Genomic DNA, 26,310 nt, shown 5'->3' on the forward strand with positions numbered 1-26,310 from the left:
TAAGAATTACATGTTACAGAATTTCTTCTTACTTCAGTTCTTAAGAGATTCAAGGCTTTTGTATTAAATAAATTTAGGTACGAAACTTTCATTACGTTTTTCAATTAGCGTTTATTTTTACGCAAATTTGCTGTTTTTGGGACATTTATATTCTTGAAATTCGATTCAGTTCTAGAGTATCTGAGGAACATTTACTTCAAAAAGTAGATTTCTTCAATTTTTTAAGATCTTCAAAGTTTTTGTATTTAATAGAAAATCAATTTTGAAAGAAAAAAAACAAACTAAGAAACCTTTACACAATATTTATGTGTAATAAAACAAATAAGATAGAATTGAAAACGACTTTCAGGCAACTAAAGCATTACTAAAGTTTTTCAAAAATATAAATTACAAAGATTTTAGTCGATTTTGACAGCAAACCGCTTCTTGGTAAAGATCGTTAAATACCTGACAAATCTTTAGTTGATACCCCTGTATCCGCCATTGGGTAGATATTCCTTCTACGTATGTATTTAAGACTTATATTTTATTTGAATGAAGCTGATTACAGTAAATCTTTATAATAAATAGTATGAAATCATATTTTCCATATTTTTTGACATATAATCAAAACGCAGCAAAAAATAACCGACTTTTTTTATACTTTAAACAAAAACCTAACTTTTCGCCCTAACGCCATTATGATAGGTTTATTGCTTTACATTTTTCAGATATTTTACGTTCTAAATTTAGTGCTCAGATTTTTTAATTAACCAAGCAAAAATATATGTAGGTAAGCATGCATTTATATTATACCTACTAAAAGTTCAAAAATTCAGTAATTCTTATACAAATACAAGGAAATAAAAAGAAATGTATTTACTTTTGGCTTCCATACCTAGTAGCCACGGAGCGACTGCGTCATTCTCTTTGGCTGACTTTATTATTGTGTCAGGCAGCGGTAACGAATGTCTGACCATAGCTCCATATAAACCGTACTCCGCCATTATAGTGCTGCGGCCCCAACACTTTTCAGTCTTCCGCCATTTAGCACGGCGATTTTGAAACCAAACCTAGAAAAATAAAAAAAAGTACTTAATGCATAGAAATAAATGTACGTCATTTTGAACAAAATTTGAACAGATGCGACGTGGGTGAACTTTGAATTGACATTTAAAAAAAGAATTATGAATAATGCCCATACATTTATGCAAATTTTGTATTAGCAAAAGAAGGGTAAACATTGTGCAATCATAAAGAAGCCTCTTAAGGAAAAATTACTAAAACAAAAGTTTCTTACTATCAGAAGAGTAGACACAAAATATACAACCCAACTATACAGGGACAATCATCCCCATTGCGTTTCAAAAATTTGTTTTTAAATGTTTGTTTGATGGACCGAAAGACAGTATTTACAAAGGTTGAATTCAGTTCGGTTGGTATTTTTGCCGTCATCTCAATCGGTAGAAAAACTGAGTCAGACAGTTTACGATTTCCTGAATCGGTTTAATGTACTGGAAGATAATCTAATTTGGTCACTTATATGCGGATATTCTTTATTTAACATTATTTTGCATGACATTTTTTAACTCCAGAAAGATGCTGACAGGTCGAAAGGATAACATTAGCATGTAATCAAGTCATAATAGCAAGTGAATGCGAATCGACTATAAATGCAAATTGACTGAAATTTGTATAACATCAAGTGAAAAATGTGTGTGAATAGAAACAAATTTATTTTTATTACGACACACGTGCTTTGCTTATGAGTATAATTTAAGTATACAGCCATTGACAGCTTAATTAAATGATTCTATTATTATTAGAAAATTGAATTGACCATATTGTTTTGATAAATGTATATCACCTTCTTTGATTGTTATCATTCTTTCTCTTCAACAATATGTATTTTATAGTGAATAAAATAACTGTGATTTTGGTATACCACCTTTTTTAATATTATATATACTCTGTCCTACATTCTCCATCCCAAATCGATAAAAGGACTAATTAAATACAAATTTAATAGAAACTGTTTTTTAAGCGCTAACTGTCCAGCGGAAGAATTCCATTTGAATAATGAAATTGCTCAAATCGGTTTTGTGTTGGTTAACACCCAGTCCACACCGATCAGTTCAAAAAAATTAGTCTATCTAAAGAATTTTGTAAGAGTCCTTTTAAGGTATTAATATGCTTTCCTGATACTGCTATAGCACCGGCGTCAGAATAGGCGATCACTCTAAAACCTTCGCACCCTGACTAGTTAGGATTTCATTTACCACTAGGTTCCAGAGGAGATTGGAAAGAAAACCACCTTGCGGTGTCCCTCTACTAACGAATCGTCTGCCAGAAGAGTTACCTAGTTTTGAGTTCATTAAATGAATTACATCTCTACATTGAGAGAAGTTAGTGCAGATGTGTCCACGTTTTAAAGGCACATTCGATGTCAAGTACCTGTTTTGGGTATAAAAACAACTTTGACTTCTCTCCACGCCGAGGGAATATGGACCAGAAAAAGACAGCTAGTAAAAATTACCTCGAAGATTGGTGCAATTATGTCAGAAGTTTTTTGTAGCTCGACCTTTATTATTCCATCTGGTCCTGCAGATTTAAATGGTTTGAAGCTGTAGCTTGTCCCTTGGAGAACTACCAGGGAACCTTGTGTCCAATAGTAAGTTCAGCTATTCATTAATTGAATTTGTCCTTGAACCGTCTACATTTTTCAAGCAGCGTGGTATCGCTGGATTAGTTGAAAGAATTTTTCGTAACCTGGAGGCTTCAGAAGTTTCTTCTACCGTGTCAAAGAAGGATCACAAGGAAGATCATTTGGATTTCCTTAGTGCCTTCTTGTAAATTCTTAGGGATTCTTTGTAAGAATCCCAGCGAGAGGCTAGTCTTGTGGTTTTGGCTCGATTGAAGAGTTTCCTGCATTCCCTTCTGAGCGAGTCAAGTTTTGAGGCTCAAAATTGTGGTTTTCTCTTTCCTCTTATGTAAAAACCCATATAATTTAATTTAATTAATGACTTATTATAAAGATAAGGGTTTGCCATTAAGTTAAACAAATGATTTCGACTCGAAACCGGAGTTCCTGATCGAGAGGTTTAATTTTTGACTACTTTTTGCATCAATTTGGGTAGCTTCCCACCAATGATGCACGAATATTCTTTGGCAAGCCAAGCGACTTCACATAACCATAATATTGGGGGCCACATGCAGCGCGACTGACCCATATAACTTTCATAATAAATTTGCTTGATTTGAAAACGTTGTTCAGGAGTAAGATTATAAATCCAGTGACAGCTGTCGATAACACCAACTCTGAAGAAAGTAAAAAATTACCAGACTTTCAAATAACAGTTTTTTTTTCACTAAAACTATCATTGAAGAAAATGTCTGGTTCTGAGAAATGATTTCATTAAATCTGTCGCTATTTCCGTATGAAAATATATTTAAATACATAATTTACATAAAAACCGGTTTACTGTTTTTTACCTTGAAATCTTAATTTTCAAGTATTTAGCCTTTAGTATTGAATTGCTTCGAACAGTTAGTACCTATTCTTATCATAATGTATTTTTCATAAAAGTTACTAAAAAAAGAAACGTCATAAAACATAGTTCTTTAGAGTTTTTGGAGAATGTCTTGAAAACATGCCAATTGTTCACACCACCGATTCATAATCATCCCATCCAAACCAAAAATATACATCTAAAAAGTAAAATTAGGAAGCATTTAGGCAAGTAACTATACATACATATTTTAATCTTAATAAATTTGTATTTTAAAAGAGATTTGTTTTATATGTTGTAAATATAGATTTTGATAACATTTGTTTTTAAAGGATGTCATATAGATTGCACTCTTGAAAAGTAGGTGAGTTCACTTTTCTGAATGTAATCCTATAAATTATTAAAAAATGATATTTTGTGAAGCTTAGTTCTTTTGTATTATCCATTTGTTCTATTAATTTCTAATCAGACATAAAATCCTTTGTTATAATGTGTTATTTATTTTTCCACAAAGATAAATTTATCTTCAATGATTATAATCCTAGTTAACCAAACCACAAAGAAAATAATTGGCCAACGCTGGAACACGTGTCGGAAAGTATTAATATCCAGAGTACGAGTACTTATGCCTTCTATATGGACTTATTAGATACCTTATTGGATATTGAAATTTAATGTGTTCTGTTCTTTAATTTGTTTGAAATAATGTTAATGATTAATGGATAATGACAGGATACTTTTGCAGAGTTTCTTATTTCTAGATATACGACTTCTGTTTTCATTTCAATAATAAAATATATTGTATATACATATATAAAATCGAAAGAAAAAAGTTGTTTAGAATCTTGAAAACTGACGTTTTATACATTTGCTAACATTTTGACTTACATGTCAAAAAACCAAATCATAAATTGAAAATCTTTATTTTTTTAACACAAAGAAATAAATTAAAGAAACAAAACATTAGCAAGGCAATCCCTTTTCGATGTTGACCATCGTTTAGCAGACACAAACAACAGTTTACACCCCTATCTCAAAATATTTACTTACTTCAATAAATTGCAACCATAAGATTTCACTTGCAATCCAATAACCTTAACACACTTACAAAACGTGCTCAGAGCATCCCTTGAGATACCCGTAAATCCTAGTGTGCAGGCAGTGTATTTATTTTACTAAGAGACCCTTAAATGCCAAATTACACATTCACGACTTGTTCCCTGCCACCATTAAATATACAAAGTAGAATCTATTGTATGTACTGTACGTAGGTTTGAGGGAAAATCGAAACAATTCACACGCCTGGACTTAGACATTTTTGTTGAATTTGAGGGAAGACTACAATCTATCCTTTAGTTGAGTCGACTAATGCTTGAATATTTCCCTGACACATTAATCATATACGTTCAGTTGAAAGTGGTGACATTTTTCGTAAAGGGGTAACTAACTGAAAGATACTTTTTTAAGGACAAAATCGAATAGTGTGGTCTCTAAAATTTTAATTAGTGGGTATTATTATTGATAACGTTGTTTTCCATGCTAATTTTGTGGCTTAAACTGCAACAACATTTTTTGAGAAAAAAGCATAGCAAATATTAAAGAAAATTGCAAGAGAAAATAATAATATTCATTTAAAGTAAGGTTTTATTGTCCTTCAGTCAAATGTTATTTGATATTCTTAATAAAAACTATTAAAAGAAAAATTGTTTGAATTCGAGTTTTATAAAGGCTTAAAGTATGTTGAATGAAACATTAAAGAAGTTTTGGGGGCGTGGTTCAAAACTTCATTGACTCATTCAATATTCCTCTTATGTCTACTAATTTAAATGCAACGAATAGGAATAGGATTATCTTAAATTATAAACTTTAGTTTACAGATGAGATTGTATAAATAAATATTTTCGTCTTTTTTTTGGACTGCATGTTCTTGGGAGTGCGTAAAGCTCTGTTCGTAACTACGATATTTTACACGATTTTTGATTTGCAGGTGCTAAAATCGTCGATGACATTTTTTTCTCATTGTGTAACGGGGAGGAGCATATCATCTTCGAATTGCATTTGAATATAGTTATTAACATTAACAAGTGCCAATTTTCACGCTCTGAACTATGTTTTATAGATCACAGTGTAAACGCTGAGGTATCTCTTTGTTTTATAAAGGAAAAGTAAAAAAGTCCAAAGACAAAGTAAAAGTAGCAAAAATACTCCTGAACTCTAATCAATTTTAATAAGTGTTAACTAACTAAAATTAAAGATTTGTTAATCATTAAAAATGATACCGTGGCGTGATGATGGTTAGTGCGTTGTCAGACATGCCTTGGGTTAAAACCCTGCCTGTGCCATCTAAAGTTTTCATGGGTACTGCCTCTTTCGAGGAATTGACAAATCTTCCAAGAAAAATTCAAGTCATAAAAAATACTTTTATCACCAAAGCAATTTTGTGCAAAGAAAAATAACGTTTTTAACATCTTGTACAATTTTGAGAAAAATCGAATTAACATTTTTTTTTATAAAAAATAAAAACCTAAAAAAAACATTACTCAAAGTTGGTAAATATTCGACTCAAATATTTTTTAAAAAAATTTAAGGCTATGGCTTCCAACTAATTTTAACTTATAAGAAATGTTGTTTTCAACATTTAGACAAATTTTGAGAAAAATCGAATTGACAGTTTTCTTACAAAAAATAAAAGCCTGAACAAAAAGATAATAAATGTTGGTAAAAAATGATTTTCGACTCAAATTTCTTTCCAAAACTTTGAGATATTGGTTTTAAACTACTTTAACTTTTAAAAAAATTTTATTTTCAACTTTCAGTAAAATTTTGAGAAAAATCCATTTGACAGTTTTCTTACAAAAAATAAAAACTTAAAAGAAAATTTAACAAAAGTTGGTAAAAATTGATTTTCGACTCAAATATTTTTTCAAAACTTTATGATAATGGCTTCCAATTAATTTTAGATTATAAGAAATATTGTTTTCAACATTCGAACACATTTTGAGAAAAATCGAATTGACAGTATATATAAACCCAACAAGAAAACAATACTAAAACTTGGTAAAAATTTACTTATGGCTCAAATAGCTTTTAAAAATTAAAAATATTGTCTTCAAACTCTTTTTTATTGTTCTCGATATTCAGAAGTTTTTTTTTATAAAAATCCAACAGTCCATTTTTTCATAAAACAAATCTTAATATCTCTCAAATTAATTCCATTCATCGAATTTGTAAAAATTTAAGAAATGCTACTTAAATTGGTAAAAATTTGTTTTCCACTAAAAATGTATTTAACAAAAATAGATTTTCAAACTAAACTATTTCTTTATATGAAAAATATTGTTGGTAATTTAAAAATTTTTAAGAATAATTCAACAATAACACGAAAACCTACAAACTCTTAAGCAGGACAAATCGACAGACAGGATGGGAAGTTATCAGTGTGGGTCGCATCCCAGCCTTTTTCTTATATATATTTCTACTCTTTTGTTCAGAAATGCACCGAAACAACGTACATTTTTGGAATACATTAGCTCATATTCAATAGATAGTCATTACAAGCCTATGGCAGTGCAAACGTAGTATTAAACCTCAAGCAGTTCTTCGCGCCTGTTGGTTTGTAACGTCACCGATTTAAACATCCACTAAGAAACATCAGTGGAAAATATTAGAGTAGGCATTACACAACTAAAGTGAGTATAATTTAGTATAGTCCACAATATGGACAAAATTACAAACTAAAAGGTTTTTAATTCCTTTTTTAGACATTTTGGTTTCACGTTACCGACTTTCTATTCGAAATTTTTATACTCGGTGTGATTTCTCGACGTTTCAAAGTCCATAGGACATATTTTTTCGTTTAGCCTACACATTTCAAGAACCAGAATATATATCGACTTTAAATAAATTTAGTATTATAGATATTAAAAAGTGCATAAAAGGGCAAACAAAAATGATGGGTTATGTACCTTATCCCGAAAACAAAAATCCCCAATTTAAAAATCTGCGAAACCAAAATAACCAAATCCGGGATTCCCGAAATCAAAATACTTGCACCAAACATAATTTATTAGGTATTGACAAATTTGTACTGCTTTAATTTTTCACACTCGGTTTTTTTCAATGAATGTCTTTATTTTCTCAATAATTGTAGTTATAACATTTATCGTTTTCTTTGATAATTCCATTTTTAGATCCTATGGATTTGGTTTTTGGAGACTTTGTACTAAGGAATAACAAATTTGTGGATCTTTTAAAGTGTGGGGATTTTTATTATGTAGAGTTTGACTTGTGTATTATGTACAAATGATGTTAATTAATATTTTTTTAAAGAAGAAATAAACACCTTAACACATATTACTATAAGACTTGTTAAAAATAGATTTTTGACTTAGGTTATATCTTGAGAACGAAGAATAACTTTGACTTCTAATTTGTTCCGTACTTTAAGTATTATAAAATAGTTTTAACTTATGGTAACATTAATAAAAAAAAGTTCATTAAATCTTTCAAATTAATATACAAATTCAAACTATTAAAAAAATGCATTTTACCTAGTTAAGTTTAACGTCTCAATCCCCTACATAGAAAACATCTTAAAACTCGGCTTGTAAAAAAAGTGTGGTTTGTGGGACGCATTTTAGCCTCTGTTTTGGCGATTTGTTCATATCAATTTGAGAGACTTCCTCATCAGTGTAAGTTCGTAATATTCGGGCACCGAAATATTAGAATTTGGGAAATTCAACTTTATCCAGAAGCTTAAAGTCTCTTGAATATTCGTATAGTATATGGAATACAGAAATTAGAATGAGAACCTGCTGTACCTACTCATGTTCAATGCGTATCTTTGCGTTCTATTTTATTTCATCGTGCTTGCAGGATAATTCATATTCATTGTCATTTATAATAATTGGATATAAGAATAAGGATAATGACCAACGAACGCGTGTTTTTCACAGCAGGACCTCTCCGATCAGAAGAAAATCCACCACACCATGCGGCAACAACGGTGGTGTTGTGTTTTTTGCACCACTGATTTTAACAAGATGAGTAACAAATTTTGGAAACAAAAAAAAAACAATAAACGAAGGATATTTGGAAATAACTGGAAAACAGTTTTGAGTTTTGTTTCTGTTAACTAGTTTGTACACTTCTCATACGCACGTGTCGTGATGTGTCGTCGTTCTGACACACTTCAGGGTAGTAACGAAGATTTCGTGTTGTTATTTAGCTATTGGGACGCAAATAAAGGACATAAAGAGCAACTATGTGTCTCATCTCGAGGGGATTATAACGAATGGGTGGGGTGATACTTTTTACAGTCAAGTTTTGGTCTTGCAATATCAAATAAAATGTGTGTTATTATTTATGTATCTGTCTACTTTAAGGAGTTTAAGGGACTTTAACACTTAAAATACTTGTAAGAATTATAATACACTCCACAGGATAAAAATGACAACAGTATAAAGAAACAAGGATTTCTGTAGTAACTTTTCATTTAAAATGTTGGCTTATTTAACATCCGCACTTTTTTTTTGCAAAAATGAAATCCAGATAATTACCTGAAGAAAAACCATGACATGTAAATTGTTTTACGAATATATTAAAGTGATAATCTTTGCAAGTATCTCAACTCGAATCTTCAATCGAAGCGGTTTTATAAATTCTGACGAAATAATTTTATTACTATAAATTATACAAAGGTAGTCCCAGAAGTACCCAACCTTGCGTATAGATGGCTGTTGTTGTTTCAAATAATGACTTTAGTAGATAGTACCAACTTTATAAAGCTTAAGTTTGGAGTTTGACGACGCTACCTAGGTCAGTATTTGTTGGTAGCTATTTTGAGGAGCTCGACCGTTCTCACTTTAAGTAGGATATATAGAAGCTATTGAATATCGCCGGGAAAAGTGTATGGAACTAAAAGCAGACTATGTAGAGAAATTATCATATTTTACCGCCATGATCATACGATTTAACGTTTTTTACTAAATTTATTGTGGATCTAAGCAAAAGGCCGTATTGATGTTAATAATTATTGAAATGTTTGTTGTTTTAGTAGTTTTTCGTGTTTTTCGTGTTTTGTTAAAAAAAGCTATCAGTTGATTAAAAGATTAACTTAAAATTACCAAACAATATTTTGTTTATCATGAAATAATTTTATATCAATTTTTCTTTGTTAGTAAGATCTTTAGTCGAAAGCCAATTTTTGTTTTTTGAAAGTTTTTATTTCTTATATAATTAAATAGAGATTGGATTTTTTTAAGACCTTTACCTTGAGCCAGAATCTTAAATATTTAAAAAGATATTTGAGTCGAAAATCAATTTTTACTGAGTTTTAGTAATGCATTTTTAGGTTTTTATTTGTTGTAGAAAAACTGTTGATTGCATTTTTCTCAAAATTTTACTGAGTGTTTATTTTTATAAGATACAAATTAGGTTGAAGCCAATATCTTTTATTTTAAAAAAGATATTTAAGTCCAAAATCAAAAAAACTTTAAGTAAAGTTTGTATGTATTTATATTTTTTGTAAAACAAAACTCCCTATTCGATTTTTCTCAACATTTTAGCAGATGTCAAAAACGTTAATCTTCGTTGCATACAATTATTTTGTAGATAAAACCAACTAGAAGCGTCATATTTTCAGATTTGTTTGGGTAGTAGTAGTAGTTAAATGTTTTTTATTTCCAACACAATATCTAGAAGTTAATATTTTCAAATAAGATTTTAGGTTTCTTTTGAAGTTACAAATGCAAAACTTATGACATTGACAAACGTCTTCTGACGGGTAGTTGATTTTATGTATATTTTTTTACAACCATTAGTTTCAAATCAAAATTTGGTGATAATTTTAAGAACATTTTTTACTGGTTATATTATCTGACTAGTTCATTTCGGTATGGTAAGGCTACAGTGATAAAAGTCCTTCAAAACTGGTGTTGTTTTCTCCATTGAGCACCTGGATTATTTCCGCTTCTGTTAACCAAACTTTCCCAAGGAAAGCCACCCTAAATGCCTTTAAACCCGGACATCTGGCCAAGAAGTGCTGGATGTTTTTTTCCTCCCTTAAGCTGCACACAGTTCATAATGGTGATTCTTTCTGGCCAAATACGTTTCCACTAAGCTTGATTAAATCACATCTTGCCTTAAAAATCCAGGTGATCTTGTTCCGTTCGAAACCATAGTTAGTGTAAATATGTCCTCTTAAATGATCCAGATGTTTGTAGATGCGCGTACTGCTCTCAGATACCCTTCGTAATACGTTTCCACTAAGCTTGATTAAATCACATCTTGCCTTAAAAATCCAGGTGATCTTGTTCCGTTCGAAATCATAGTTAGTGTAAATATGTCCTCTTAAATGATCCAGATGTTTGTAGATGCGCGTACTGCTCTCAGATACCCTTCGTAAGTTTTCTTGTTGACCCTCTGATTTTAATAGCTGCAATAGATCATTGCCTTTTTGGATCCAATCAATTTGAGAAATAGATCTCTCATCCCAACGCAGTCCAAAACAATATCCAAGATTGTTCAATTCCTTTACCCCAGAACAATTTTTCAATTAAAAGTATTTTTGTTAGCTGATGCAGTAGTCTTGTTGCACTCTATTCGAATATTGTTTTTGATATATATCTGAGGTTAAGATCAAGGGTATAGTAATGTCCGTCCTCCGTCCCAGTTTCCATTGCCAAAGAGTAGTTTGGAGTAAATGTAGGCAATTTTAAAATCGTTTTAAAAAAAGTTAAAGTTTATCCACTTCTTCGAACATTCCAAAGCTTCAGATCTGAGCACCGTAGCTCTACAAACCGCTTGAAATAGTTTCCATTTGAAAGAATTGACACGTCGAGTTTGGCTGCAGTGTTTCCCATTTCTACGTGCTTTGAAAACGACGTCTTTGGTGAAAGTAAAACTCCTAAGCAAGTATAGTTGGAGACAATTCAAATTCTTTCTCCATTTAATGTCCAATTTTCTTGACCAGATAACCTTCCACCATTATCTCGGATTTAATGCAATTACATTCCAGTTGCGTTATCATCTGCTGCAAGACCGTGACAACCGTTAAGCAGCAACCCTATGTTAAACAAGTCAATAAAGAGTACTCGTCCTTAAGATTCATCCAAATAGTTTATATACAGTGCGGAAAGCGAAGGTGATAGCAAGCATCCCTGTTTGACTCCAAAAAGTGTCTCAAAATATTCGGAGAGCTCTTCTCCCGTCCAAACAGCTGATTGTGTGTTGGAGTATATGGCTTCTATCAAGTTTACAAATTTTTTCGAAACTTCTACTGTGTGTAGTGCATGCACCTTTCAGATCGACAAAAAATGCATACAATTTCTTTTTTTTTGCCATTGATCAAAATCAAATGGGGTGGCGCAACAGTCCGTTGTGAACCAGGGCCTAGTGACTTACAACTCTCAACCATTCCTGTGTGCGAGTACTGTTGTCAGGAATGGAAGGGACCTACAATTTTATGCCGAATCCGAACGGCTAGTTTTTGAGAAAGCACTTTTTCATGACAAGAATTACTCTTGAAGGATTTGTCAATTCCTCGCAAGAGGCAGTACCCGCGAAAATTAATTTTTTTTTTAAATTAAGGTGGCACAGGCAGGGATTGAACCCAAGACCCCTTGCATGACAGTCCAACGCACTAACCATCATGCCACGGGTACTACTACTTTTGCCATTGATACAAGATTATAAATGTTATTCACTGTCGAATATTTTTTCCTAAAGCACGCCGAAATTCTGTTAGTATATCATTTGCCTCCACCCAAGAGTACAGCCTCTCGTTAAGAAATTCTAACACAAGCTTGGCCAAACAATTTTTAAAAGATCCCTGTAGGTACTCGGCTGATTTGTATCCCCTTTTTCAAAAATGGGAAAGATATTTGTTTTCACAAACGCTTCTTCTAATTTGCAGTCTTTCAACATCCTATTAAATCCTTCTGCCAGTTGCTCCAAGAAGTCATCTGTTCCACGTATGAAGAATTCATAGGTAATCCTGTCCTCTCCTGGTGCTTTGTTTAGTTTAACTTTTTTTAGAAGACTTATAATTTCATCTACAGTTATAGGCATATCCAGATCCCGATCCTGAATTAAGTTAGGTGCATAGAAAATCTGATTTGCCGTTTGATTTCGTTTAAGAAGTGAACCATAATATGATCTAAACTCAGGAGCGGAAATTTGAGGGAAAATTTGTTTAGTTTAGTTTAGTTTAGTTTATTTCATCAACCAAATTACAATCGTATAGACTAGATACTAATACAAAATATAATATAATTGTTGGTGGAAATATACTAATATAAATATATAAATATTACATTTTTCATTTATAATTTACAATTAATAAATACAACTTAATGATTTAAAAAAAAAATCATCAAGATTAAAATCAATCCTATTGCAAATTAAATTCGCTTCTCTTGTGCAACGCGTAATGGGTTCATTCCTGCTATAATTTGTACGATGAAACTGCTCATAAAAATGAAACCAGTAGCATGTAGTTCTAGAGGGTGCATTAACACAGTTAACTAGTCATCGTAGAGGAGGGCAATTGATATGAAATGTTACAATGTCTCTTATAAACATTACTGAAAAATAAGTCCTACGATCATAAAGAGATTGCATTCCAAATAATAAGTATCACGTATAATAAGGCCTTACAATCCTCCAGTTTAGCTTATAAAATGCGTACCTTGTAAAATGTTTCTGACCTTTTTCAATTCTCTATTCTATTGAATTATTGTAATAAGGGTTCTAAATAATGCTACAGTATTCAAGAACTGACCTTACTAGTCAATTGTACAAAGATTTTAAGGTGTATGAATCTGATAATTCCTTGGTGTTTCTTTTTAAGAAACCAAGCATTTGATTTGCTTTATGATAAATCATATATGTTTATGATAAATCATAGTGCGGTAAGAAGTAATTGAACAGTAGGTGATTTAGCGTGCACCAATTATCGAGCCTTAACAGATCTTTCAAAAGAAGAACACAGTCAGCTTGACAAGAAATCTCACGATAAAGTTTGAGATCATCCGCGAAAAAGGGCAGTTTGAATTATGAAAAATATCAGGTATATCATTTACAAATAACAAGAATAATAATGGACCCAAATGGATTCCTTGTGGAACACCAGATGGGACCGAGATATATTTCGAGATCGAGCTATCAACTTTTACTATTTGAATTCTACCAGCTAAATATGATTCAAGCCACATAAGTAGGGAAGAGAAGTTAGTTTGTTTATTAAGATTTTATGGTTAACTCTGTCAAATGCTTTTAATGTTCTTGATTACGTATTTTCTTTGCCAACTTCCACTACTCTTTACCGTCTTGTACACTGCTTATTTTTAGGTCAAGCTGATTATTGTATGTATGAGGACTTACTCCTTTTGCAAATAGTCTTATATTCTTTTTGACCTCGTAGATAGTTCTCTTTCGCTTCGTGGTTCTGTTTTCCGAAAAATATTAAGCAATTTATAACTTTTTTTCCTAACTGTTTCGCATTCATAATTGTACCATTTATTCTTCGGCTTAAATTTTGAGCTTCCGCTCTGATCATTTGTCGAGTTCTTTATTAAATAGGTTAAGTCCTTTAGCTCGATTGGATCCTTCTGAATTATTAGATTTTAAAATTAACATTAAGATTATTTTGGGACTCAGTCTTTTTCCGATCATTTCACAACAATTTAGGTAAAAGATTAAACAGATTGTGGTGTTGGGTATAGCAACTTGCTCTAGGGCCAGTTTTAAGGGCATGTGGTCAGACTATATCTCTTCCTCTACACTAAATCGCTCCGCGCTCGTCAGTAGTTCTTGCAATACAGTATAAATATCATTACTGAGTTACCCACATTATTCATGAATGTAATTTGTTTGAGTATACAATAGGTAAAATATTAGCTAATGACCATTTCAAATATTGTTAAGTTTATGAAGATATGTTTTCAATGCAATTAAAAAAAATGCATTTCTAACAGAAACTCCATTAAAAAGTAGTAACTAGTAAGTTTTTTGAATTTAGTTAAAATATCTAATTACTGATGAAAAATGTGAATCAATCTAAGTCTCACAAATATTGAAAGTTGATTTGGCGTTTTTTGAGCGAAATTCTTTTACATTTTCGACGATTGACGATAACTTTGGAAACGCTATATTCAGTGCTACGCGCTATACGTAGAAACCAATCATAATCATTTCATGAATTAATTATTTGAATCTTTAGCCCCATCTTTTTCAGCCCTGGGCCCTTGTTTTTAAATGTAATTGATGTGAAATAGTCTTCTATCTATACAGAAAGTCGAAAATATCTTAGAGAATATATGTATGCATATTTCATGTAGGCAGATATGTTTTCTTCATTAACTCATACCAATCACATAAATATTATGTTTAATGACGATATACGGGAACGGGGCTAAGCTTCTCGTTGAAGTTATGATTGGGTTCCAATAACGACCATGTAATTACACTGTTCATCATTTGTATGTTGGTACTTTATCTCAAAGCCATTCAACATGACAAACACAATACTATATGGGTTTATATACTTGTACAATGTAATGCGTATAACATTATAATGCGTCACGTCTCGTGCCAGAGATGACATGGCCATCATATCGCATCGCAACCAATGCATGCCGTCTTTGAATAAGTACGGATAGCAGTATTGAGATTATTATTCAATTTCATGTTTTTGTAGGTACTGAAAAAAGAAAAAATATTGCAACTCGTCAGAGCTCTGTATAATCTGCATTGCACGGTTCATGGTTCTTCAAAGCAATTTGCCAATATGAAATGAATAACTGCGACTCTTTTAACAAAACAGAGAGGGAATTCAAAAGGTTTGCTCCTACGTATCTGAATAAATGCTTATATACTACAAAACATATCTATATTCATATACCTACATATGAACATACCCTTAATAGATACGTAAAGAGATGACTGAAGTATCCATATTGATGCATTTAAGATTGATGAATTTCATGATATTATGCGGTTTGTAGTGTAACATGGCGAATTAGAAAGCAATTTTTGTTTTAAATGTATGTACCTTATATTTGTATGCACAAACATATATGCATTCAAACAGACGTATCTAAATAATGAAACAAAATTAACGGGTGTTTATTTCAGGCGTGTGATTTTCAATCTAGCAACACTTTTTTCGGAATTGGTCCTTCTGACAGCTTTTACTTGATTTATGCTGAAATTAGTTTGCTATTTTTAATAAATAGACTTATCTACTCCTGAACAACGCTGATGTGGACGACCTTTATTTCTAACAAGACACCCACGGCGACCGATTTCCCGAAATCATTTTATAAACATAAATGAAAACTAAGTTATTTTAATCGGTCTAATATGTCGAATTGATATTTTTCGATTCTTCAAGGGTTATAATTTTGGTTTGAAAAAGATGTCTGTGTGTGCGTGTTCGGGAAGCTTTTTTCGTCTTTCATATCTCTAGAACCATTAGAGATACCGACTTTAAATAAATTAAGTTAGTTACAGAAATGACTCTCAAGAAAATTGAGTTTGTGTTGAACATTTTAGTCAACCCAAAATATGTAACGAACCAACAAAGCTAGCGACTTCAATTAAATTATCCATTTGGCGCTTTCAAAAGAAAACGTAAATAAAACACATAATGTATAAAAAGTGTAAAACCAAATGCAAAATACGCCATAATATACCGTAAAAAAGTCCCAATTGTTGGTAACAACGAGGAATCGGCGATATTTTCCGTAATACGAGTGCACATGCCTTACAACATCTGTTTGCTAATTGATTGTTGGACGATTATGTAAATCATAACCTCTTCCTCTTCGAATTCTAGCCCTATACTTTTGAAACCGCAAAATAGATAACCTGTTATGAGTAGTACGTAAGAAGAGATTTAATTTTGAAATATCTCTAGTTAACTAAAAACAATGAAACACTGGAGTATCCTGAAAACTTATTACTGCTAAAAGACATGGCTAGATTCCTGAGCCTTACAGCATGAATATTTAATAAATCCTCTACTGTGTTTTCAATAATTAAGTGAATTTTGAATTCTCTCCTTCACAAAAATCAACAACAGAAACGTATATTATTGGTTGAGAGGATTCCAATGGCTCCTTATTATTAACAAGCAAATGTTTGATATACTGGATGAAGCAGCCTTGCCTAGGGCCAACACAGGCCAATCGACAATTCAAATTCCTGTTCGATTGTATCCTTTCTATCATACCGTCCAACTTAACACCATTACAAACATGCATAAAAGTATCTCCGTTTAATGTTTCAATGTTGGAATAAGTACAAATTTATATTTGAATGGTCGATGGAAATAAATCCATGGAAAGGAAACACAAATGAATGGAAGTTGATTATAATTTTGTTAACAAACTGTAATAATAATTTGATTTTAACTTGTGTGAAATTAATCAATAGACGACAGGTATTTATCAAGGATTGGGGACATTTTTTAATTGAATTACATACGAACAAAGGGTTGTCTCTTCTGGTCAAAATTTGGGGCTTTGTTTTGTATAGGTAAGTGGTTTTCCTGATTGAAGCATGATGATGGGTTGGGGTGGTAACTGGGAAATGCATATTGAAAATGTACACTTGCATATTGGATGCATTTCTCAAGTGAATCACAAACATTAGATTATCATGCTGATGTTGAGGCTATTGAGAATGATCGAGATGAATGGTGACCATGATGGAAGGTAATTCGAAGGACAATTTTTGACAGGTCATTTAGATCCCAGGTCGTGTGTACCGTGTACATGTATTTGAAGAAAGAGTTTGAATCCATTGTTTGAAAAATCAATAAAGAAAGAGTTTCATATAAAAGAAACGAGATGAATATTAATCAAAAGTAAATTCACATGTTGTAAGCGGTAGACTCTTCTATAGCGAAATGTATAAAAGACATATTTTTTTACAATTTTTTCAAAACAACAAATAAAAAAAATACAAAAATTAATATTCTTGTATTTCTTCAATTAATTCTGTGATTGACGTTTATGTGAACGTCTGGCGAAAAATTATGCCTGTCGGCAAGCTTTTCATGAATACCCTTATTATTAAATTTTTATGAGTGATTCCATGACTTTTGAAACGACGCCAAGATTACTTATAGATCACAAGTCCACATTTCGACAACATTTATTTTGACATGTCAATTGAAGCAAATATGTACAGGGTGGGGCGTGGTTACTTCCTTATCTGAAACTCTCGCAACTGAGCGGCTTTTAATAGTAGAGCGTTGGTTTATGTACGTTATCTAAGGTTTTCGTTATGACTAGTTCAGTATCAACAATGCATTGAACAAAGCTAGAGCGCAAGTGAGTTCTGGAAGGTAATTTTTGCAAGAGCAAGAGTGACCTTCCAGAACCATCAGGAGTCAGGACGCCAGAAAACATCGAAAGGGTAAGTGCGGCGATTTGGAAATTCCCTAAGCGATCTGCACACAAACATTCGGCTTCTTTAGTGATTTCTAGTCGCACAGTGAGACGAATTCTTCATGACGAATTTAATTTTCACCCATACAAACTGGTAGTGCAACAACTTAATCTACGCGAATCTGTTGCTCGAAAAAACGCATGTGAAGCCTTCCTCGAAAACATGCCTCAGGACGCCCTTGTTTTCTTTAGTGACGAGACACATTTCCATATTCCAGGATGTATGAACAAACAAAACATGCGATATTGGAGCCCCACTAACCCGAGAAAACTTCATGATCAGCCTCTGCATACAGAACGTGGTACTATTTGGTGTACAATATCCAGAATCGGCATTATTGGCCCATGGTTCTTTGTAGAGAACGAAAGTGAAGTTACGGTCAATTCTGAACGTTATGTCAGCATGATTGTCAATTTTTCTCTGCCCAAACTTGAAGAAATGAATATAGGGGAAGTGTGGTTTCAACAGGATGGCGTCACATCTCACACAAGAAGGTCAATGAATATTTTGCGTGAACACTTCTCCGAACGGCTCATCTCTCTTAGAGACGATTTCAGTTGCTAGCGCGATCGCCAGATTTAGCACCATGTGATTTTTTCCTGTGTATACACTGATCGTCCAAAGACCTTTCGTCATCTTAAAAATAATATTCGTGCTGCTATCGCCGACATAAGCACAGATATGCTGGAAAAAGTGGAATTTTAAATTCCGACTATCTCAGTGCATTGATGAGAACGGTGGCCACCTCCGAGATGTCGTTTTTAAAACCTAATAAAGTAAAACTTAAAATCTACTTCTATACACAGAAAAAATAATTAAATCAATATTGCCAATACTTTTTACATTAAAACTTCTAATAATGTTATTATTTTATTTCACAATTTTGTATCAAATGAAATAATTTTGAATCAAAACTTACTTTTTTTTAAGATATCTATAAAGGTAAAAAGTAAATTTGTATCAAATGGTCGTAAGTTATTATTTAAGTAAAAATCTAAAACTGACACCAAGTTTTAACAATAATACTTCATTCATAAAATAAAATTAATTTTAAGTCAATCTTTATTATTCTTAAGAATTTGATTCAAAAAAATATTTTTACTCTTTTTTTTTTGTTTTTACTGAGAACAAGTTCAAAGAAACAAAAACTAAGATTTGCGTACCGTAGAATTGAGCTACGAGGAGTAAATGCAACTTCGAGCATAAAAAAAAGCTGGAATCTCAAATTTTAAGAAAAACCTAAATTTGTCAAGTCCTTCACTCGTTCAAAAATGCAAAGAAGCCTTAAAGAAATTGGTCCAAGAAATAATTTCATTTACAGCGAATGAAGTTCTTTCAATAGTTGCTAACGCAAAGTTGACTAAATTAAAAAACAATCTTTTAAAAGATTCTGCAATAATGTAAAACAACTATATGCAAGTGCAGGTATAGGAAGCAAACAAAAAAATTATCATACTATCCTGAGAACTTGGTCATAACCAAAACAGCTCTTTAAATGTTGTTTAACCCTATAAAATGTCGCTTATTCCAATAAAAAGAACATGTTATAGAAACTTTCCAAACAAGTAAAAAGTGTGATATTTAAATTATTTATAAATGGGATTTTGATGAAAGTTTGGATAGGAGTGAATGTAAACAACGATTTACAGACCCATGTGCCAATGTGCCAACATGTTTTTAACATCTTTCCTTCCAATCCAGTAAGTATCGAGTGACCCAGCCTAAATGGGACAGCAAAATAATATTGTAGCAAATTCTGGTTCTATAGACCAATATGAATTAAATTGGTTTACGAAACTGTCGCACAATTTTAGAATTTTTGATTACATTAAAAAACAAATATCTTATTTGACTGAAACCGTGCATGACTTTGCAAACAGAAGCATTCCAGTGGTTTACTTTTGTAAGTCAATATTGAAGGGTTTCAACAAAATGGGTTTGGTGATAAACAAAAAATGTAGATTTAATATTGTCCAATTAACAATATCGAATCTGCTTCCCTTTTAAATCAGTATTTTTGAAGAATTTTGTATTGATACCGCTATAGTTTGTTTGAAGAACTTCACCCATAGTAAAATTTTCTAAAGCTTTTCTTTCTATTTGGAAGACCGGCGGAGAAGCTCAAGAAAAAACAAAAAATGCTTTAATTTTTAATAGCACTAGAGTTATAGCAAACAGAGTTTTTTTGAGTAATTTAAATGAAATGTTTTTCAAAATTCGATATCTCAAAAACCGGATACTATTTATGTATGTACGAAAATTAAATGTTAAGCGTAAAAACAGCATGCTAATAATAATATTTTTTACTTAATGAGCCTGGGGTGCACCCGCTCTGATAACTTCCCATTCCGTCTGTCCATTTGTCATGGTTAAGATTTTAACAAATTATATTTCTATTGGTTTTTGTGTTTTGTTAAAAAAGTTGTCACTTGATTTTTTCTAGAAAATTAAATAAAAATTACCAACAATAAATTAGATATGATGAAATAATTTGATTTCAAGATTTTTAATTGGAAACCAACCTATTTTAGAAACTTTTTTTTTTAAGTTTTATTTCTTATTTATTCACAAATACAAATTAGATTGAAAATATTTTGAAGTCATGTCTTCATTTATTCACGATTTATTTTTTATGACAAAACCTGACAGTTGGATTCTTATACATATTTAACTGAAAGTTGAAAACAATATTTTCTGGAAGTTGAAATTAGTTTGAAACCAATATCCTAACTAACTTTTTGAAAAGATGTTTCAATCAAAAATCAATTTTTACCAATTTTTTGCAATATTTTTCTAGGTTGTAATTTTAATAAACAAAAAATTTATAAAAAATTTACCACACATGTCAAAAACGGTATTCGTTGTTACATACAATTTTTTTGGAGATAAGCTCATTTTTTGTTCGTAAAATATTCGAGTTGACAATTATTTTTTTCAGTTCTTTTGATTTATAAAAAACGTTATTTTATTTTATTTTTAATGTTATTAGTTTGGTATCTACAATTTAATTCAAGTCGGTATAGGGTTATTAGATCGTGAGATATTTTTGGTTAACCAACATTTTCGAATTTTTTTTTAAATTGCTTGGGCAAAAAAACAACCATTCAATATTTAAGAATTCTTTTTGCATCTTTCTGCATTAATATCTGTATGAAAAAACAAAGTTTTGGCCATATCTTTGGAAATTTTCCAAAATCTTGTGTAAGATGTAAGTAGATATGAACTTGAAAACATCTATAAGTCGATGTATGTATCATTTACATAATGTGAACTTAAAGATTGAAAAATCTTGTTACTTTTTACATTTTGCTGTGCCAAAAGCTTTTTCTACATCTATATCAGACTATTTTACCAACAATTTTAAAATAACTAATATCTTTCAAAAAATTATAACTTATTGGCAATGTTAACTAGCCTGTGAGTGTTATGACTCATCGCCATGAGGAAAATAACCATATAATTATTTAGAATGTTCATAATTAGAGCTCATAAATATATTCTAGCTGAATTCACCACTGATATAAAATTATATGACAATTATAGATATCCTTTATTCTATCTTATAACATTATGCCTCTTTAACTCATATTCACCCTAGCTGTTCTCTCTGCTTGAAATGCCTTACAGCTCAAAACGATAGGGTGGTCCTCTTCAATTTTAAATCCAAGCGTTTATTATTTCTTTTGTTTCGATTTGTTGGAATGTCAGCCATGGCTATGATTATTATCCATTGCTTTTCTGTCATTGTCATTCATTTATCAATTATATTACATAAGCCTAAAAGACTTCTATTTGAAGAAGGTGATTAATAGATACAAGACCATTGAGAGGGTTGAATTTTAATTAGATTTCTGTATGTTTGTCCCTTATGGATGTTCCAATTGCAATCGGAACAGCAAGTAATTATATAAGTTTTTCTTGTATTCTTACCGTCCGCGTCCGTCAGTTTAATTCATATATGAACAAAAAATAAGTTATCAGTTACATTTTCAACACCTGAATACGTGTGCATATACGTAATATGGTGCATCATTATATCACATGCGCTTTAGTTTTAATTAAAATGAATTAAAAGGACATTTAAAAATATTTTGAAGTTTTAAATCAAAAATTCCTTTATTAAGGTATCTATTCAAAAATTAGTTGAACCCTTCAGGGTAAGCATAGTCACGAATTCAAACTAATAAAATCCACCCAAATTAAATACCCTCCTCTCTGTTTAGGACTTATTGGCATTAGATATACCAATAAAATAAATCAGCCTAGCACGTAGTAATTCGTATAATAATCCTTGGAAGGAAAGATATAAAGCATATACAATCGAAGAAAACTATGAATGGTTAGGAAAGTTGAGGACTCATTTCTTTTTCTGAATTAGTCAATTATTCTCTTGATACCATTTTAATGAATGACAGTCTGACACCAAACTATAGGACAGAAACGGTATGAACAATAAACCACAAAAGCATCTTTATGTTTGCGTGTGAGAATCGCATTCCATTAACATCCCATACCATGTTTTATCTTGGCTCTCAGTAACATCCATCTTATTGAACGAGAAAGAACCCCATATTGATAGACAGAAAGTGAATAAAATGCTATGTTTAAGTTCTAAAGGTTGAAGCTTAGAGTTATGAGAATAAGTACATAACAATATAATAGAATAATAAGAGGATCAACATTCCTTTTATTGTTGGTGGTTGAGGTATCAGGGGTTAGCTTCAAGAAAAGAGAAATTAAGAGAACCCAGGGACTATAACTGGCGTTTATTTTTATATTGAATTTATATTAATTTCTCATTTAAAATAAAAGAACTTTGTGGGCATATTTTCATTAGGTTTAATTTTGTATCAAAGATGAACAAAGATAATCTTGGGCTACATGAGTCTTAGTCTTAGTCTTAGTCTTAGTCTTAGTCTTAGTCTTAGTCTTAGTCTTAGTCTTAGTCTTAGTCTTAGTCTTAGTCTTAGTCTTAGTCTTAGTCTTAGTCTTAGTCTTAGTCTTAGTCTTAGTCTTAGTCTTAGTCTTAGTCTTAGTCTTAGTCTTAGTCTTAGTCTTAGTCTTAGTCTTAGTCTTAGTCTTAGTCTTAGTCTTAGTCTTAGTCTTAGTCTTAGTCTTAGTCTTAGTCTTAGTCTTAGTCTTAGTCTTAGTCTTAGTCTTAGTCTTAGTCTTAGTCTTAGTCTTAGTCTTAGTCTTAGTCTTAGTCTTAGTCTTAGTCTTAGTCTTAGTCTTAGTCTTAGTCTTAGTCTTAGTCTTAGTCTTAGTCTTAGTCTTAGTCTTAGTCTTAGTCTTAGTCTTAGTCTTAGTCTTAGTCTTAGTCTTAGTCTTAGTCTTAGTCTTAGTCTTAGTCTTAGTCTTAGTCTTAGTCTTAGTCTTAGTCTTAGTCTTAGTCTTAGTCTTAGTCTTAGTCTTAGTCTTAGTCTTAGTCTTAGTCTTAGTCTTAGTCTTAGTCTTAGTCTTAGTCTTAGTCTTAGTCTTAGTCTTAGTCTTAGTCTTAGTCTTAGTCTTAGTCTTAGTCTTAGTCTTAGTCTTAGTCTTAGTCTTAGTCTTAGTCTTAGTCTTAGTCTTAGTCTTAGTCTTAGTCTTAGTCTTAGTCTTAGTCTTAGTCTTAGTCTTAGTCTTAGTCTTAGTCTTAGTCTTAGTCTTAGTCTTAGTCTTAGTCTTAGTCTTAGTCAAGGAAGTAGAGCTTGGGCAATTTTTTCATCTTTAATCTTGATGTACTCGTAGGATATAAAGTAGATTTAAAATTGTCCGCTAAACTGAAAGCGATTCAATAAATCAAATTTGTAAATAGACCATCCGACATTCCTGCTTCTTTCCACCCCTCAACAAACGAGTAACACAATAAATAAATTTTCTAATTCTACAACGAAAAAATGTAAGAAAGGACATTTTATTTTATATTATCTTCAATGAAATGAAGACGGATATCGGAATAGAGGTTAACGTTTTTTGACGCGATTCGTTTGTATATGCCCATCAATAAGAGTAAAAGTGGAGCTGTTAGGAATCGCTTGCAGACAAATAAAATATATAAAAGAACATGAGAGAACTTTATCTTTCAAGGAGGGCGGTATTCCTCCTCAGATACTATCGAAAACCACGTATTTATGTACATACAAATATATTTTCTTCCCCCTGTTGTGGTTTCAATCAGTAAATTGATATCCTGCGAAGGATGCGATGCCGATGATGATGATGCTCATAAGGAATAGCTTGCTACTTTTGTATAGTTGAAGTCCAATGTTTTGGGGGCGTTTATATGAAGGTAGGTACATATACTTATATGTGTTATTTTTATCGGTTCATAGAGAAGGATGATTCGAATGTAATGTGGAATCAATTGGAGAACTTTAGTAACGATACGATATCATGGTCTGACTTTTGAAATTTGTGGTTGCACATACACAAAAATCCAATTTGTTTAATTTCGTAAGGAGCTTTTGAGAAAATTACTGTACATTTTTTTTATAAATCAATTTGAGAGGGCTTGACCAAATGGGAACACATACATCATTGTTAGCGACACGCCTTTTCGGGATATTTCGACTTCAAATGTCATGACTTAAAGTTTAATGTAATTGAGATTCCATGTTGTTAATTAATTACGAATTAAATCGAAATGCCAGTTATATAAAACCTTGTGCATATAAATGAATTTTTGAGTATAAACTTTTCGATCAGTGAAATTAGTAATAATAACCTACCTTTTATTTTCAAACTTTTAAAATTTTAACGGCTTAAAAATGTTCTCACAACAAGCTATGTTCCTACCTTACTTTTAATATTTGATGTAATAAATTTACGGTTCAATAATTTGCATTAATATTTTGTTGACAATTTGCATTAATGTTTTTTGCTGAGCCAGCCTTATGAATCGGGCGTGAGCAATGAGCAAAGCATCCCTTAACAAATTAAATATGGTGATAATTCGTTCATAAACTGTAATGTGCATAGGTAAGGATATTGTTGAATTCATTGTGTGAATATTTATTTCTTAAACAAAACTGAAAAGGTACTCCATGCTAAAATAAAAACAGTCATAAGCTGCGGCAGCTTTGATCTTTTAAAATGTATTTTATGTTAAAAGACGTACTGAAACTCAAAACTTTTAAGTGAAACACTTAAGGACTATTGTACTTATTAAATAGAACTATACAATATTTTAAAAGCTGAGTGATGGGTTTTCAGTGCTATGACCAACAATCAGTTGTATACTACTGATTAATATAGATGTTAAAGTAAATGCCGTTATAGCTTGAGAAAAACTCATATTGTTATCATAAACCATGAGAGCTCATGTCAAGAGTTTTTGTTCATAAAACGACCCATTGTTGCATACTAAGAAATATTCGCTACTGTAAGAAGATCAAAAACGTGCTTTTTGCTAACAACAATATCTTTAGCCCAACTCTAAATATTCCCGGGAAAAACAATTCCCCCTTGTTCTTCCAAGAGTAAAATTTGTATTCCAAAATGTACGGGACAATTGTTTCCTCCAAACTCGGGAATGAAAATTTTCTATGCTCTGAAGTGTTTGACAGAAGAATGTATGTAAAAGTGTCAGAAAAGAAAAACAAACATTTTGAAAGTGATATTTTTGCATAAAATGTATGTAAGTAGACTAAATGGAAAAATGAGTGATAAGAACATCAACGACTAAAGGCTGTTAGAAGATCCCAGAGGAACAGTTCGTAAATTCACAAAGGCTTATTTTATTTGCTGGATATTTTCTGTAGGCCATACGATCTAGCTAAAAAAGAGTTTAATAAAATTGAGGGCTTGTTTTTGTTCATTCGCTGAAGGAGGATACCAAACGGAGGTGGGACAAAACTTCAGTGTTGGCCAAGGTGCTTTCCGGAGTCTAAAACGTTTTAGAGGAGACAATTTTTCGAGAATGGATACAAGTTTGCAAAAGACCCGTGAAAAAAAACTTGTGCTGGCCTCCTTCTCAAAACATAACTTTCCTGGCATTGTAGGGATCGTTGATGCAATTCACGTATGGATCATTGCCCCTTCTTTAAAGGAACTAACATCGTAAATGTAAGAACAAAATATTGTGCTACTGATAAACTTTCATTTAGAATTTATCTATTTCAATTCTTTGGTTTTCTTAAAAAAAAAAGAAGAACATTTTCCTTTAAAGTATTTGCAGGAGATCCATTGTAATTTGCTTTTGACTGAAAAATAATTGAAATTGCAAACAGAAAAAACTAAAATTTCATTTATCGTAATTATCCAGCGCTAAAGTGTTGGAGCAAACTCACGTTAAATAAATTTGTATTTTTTTTTTTGACATTTAGAATGGCCACTTCTATCCCTAAGTATTTGTTTCCATTTTCGAGCATGTTTAGAAAAAGGGAAA

General features: G+C 31.6%; 1 protein-coding gene across 4 annotated transcripts in view; it reads right to left on the bottom strand.

The window, feature by feature from the left end:
• Window positions 1-26,310, bottom strand: part of LOC129947596 (diencephalon/mesencephalon homeobox protein 1-A-like) — a 147,183-nt gene that overhangs the window by 9,251 nt on the left and 111,622 nt on the right. For 3 of the 4 annotated variants that reach the window (XM_056058224.1, XM_056058227.1, XM_056058223.1), the window contains exon 4: window positions 863-1,052. In XM_056058224.1, the coding sequence (XP_055914199.1) occupies window positions 863-1,052 (190 nt within the window). The remainder of the gene's footprint in view (window positions 1-862; window positions 1,053-26,310) is intronic. The other variant, XM_056058225.1, reaches the window with a different exon arrangement.

This window comes from Eupeodes corollae, chromosome 2 (assembly GCF_945859685.1).
Source record: "Eupeodes corollae chromosome 2, idEupCoro1.1, whole genome shotgun sequence".
Taxonomy (NCBI): domain Eukaryota; kingdom Metazoa; phylum Arthropoda; class Insecta; order Diptera; family Syrphidae; genus Eupeodes; species Eupeodes corollae.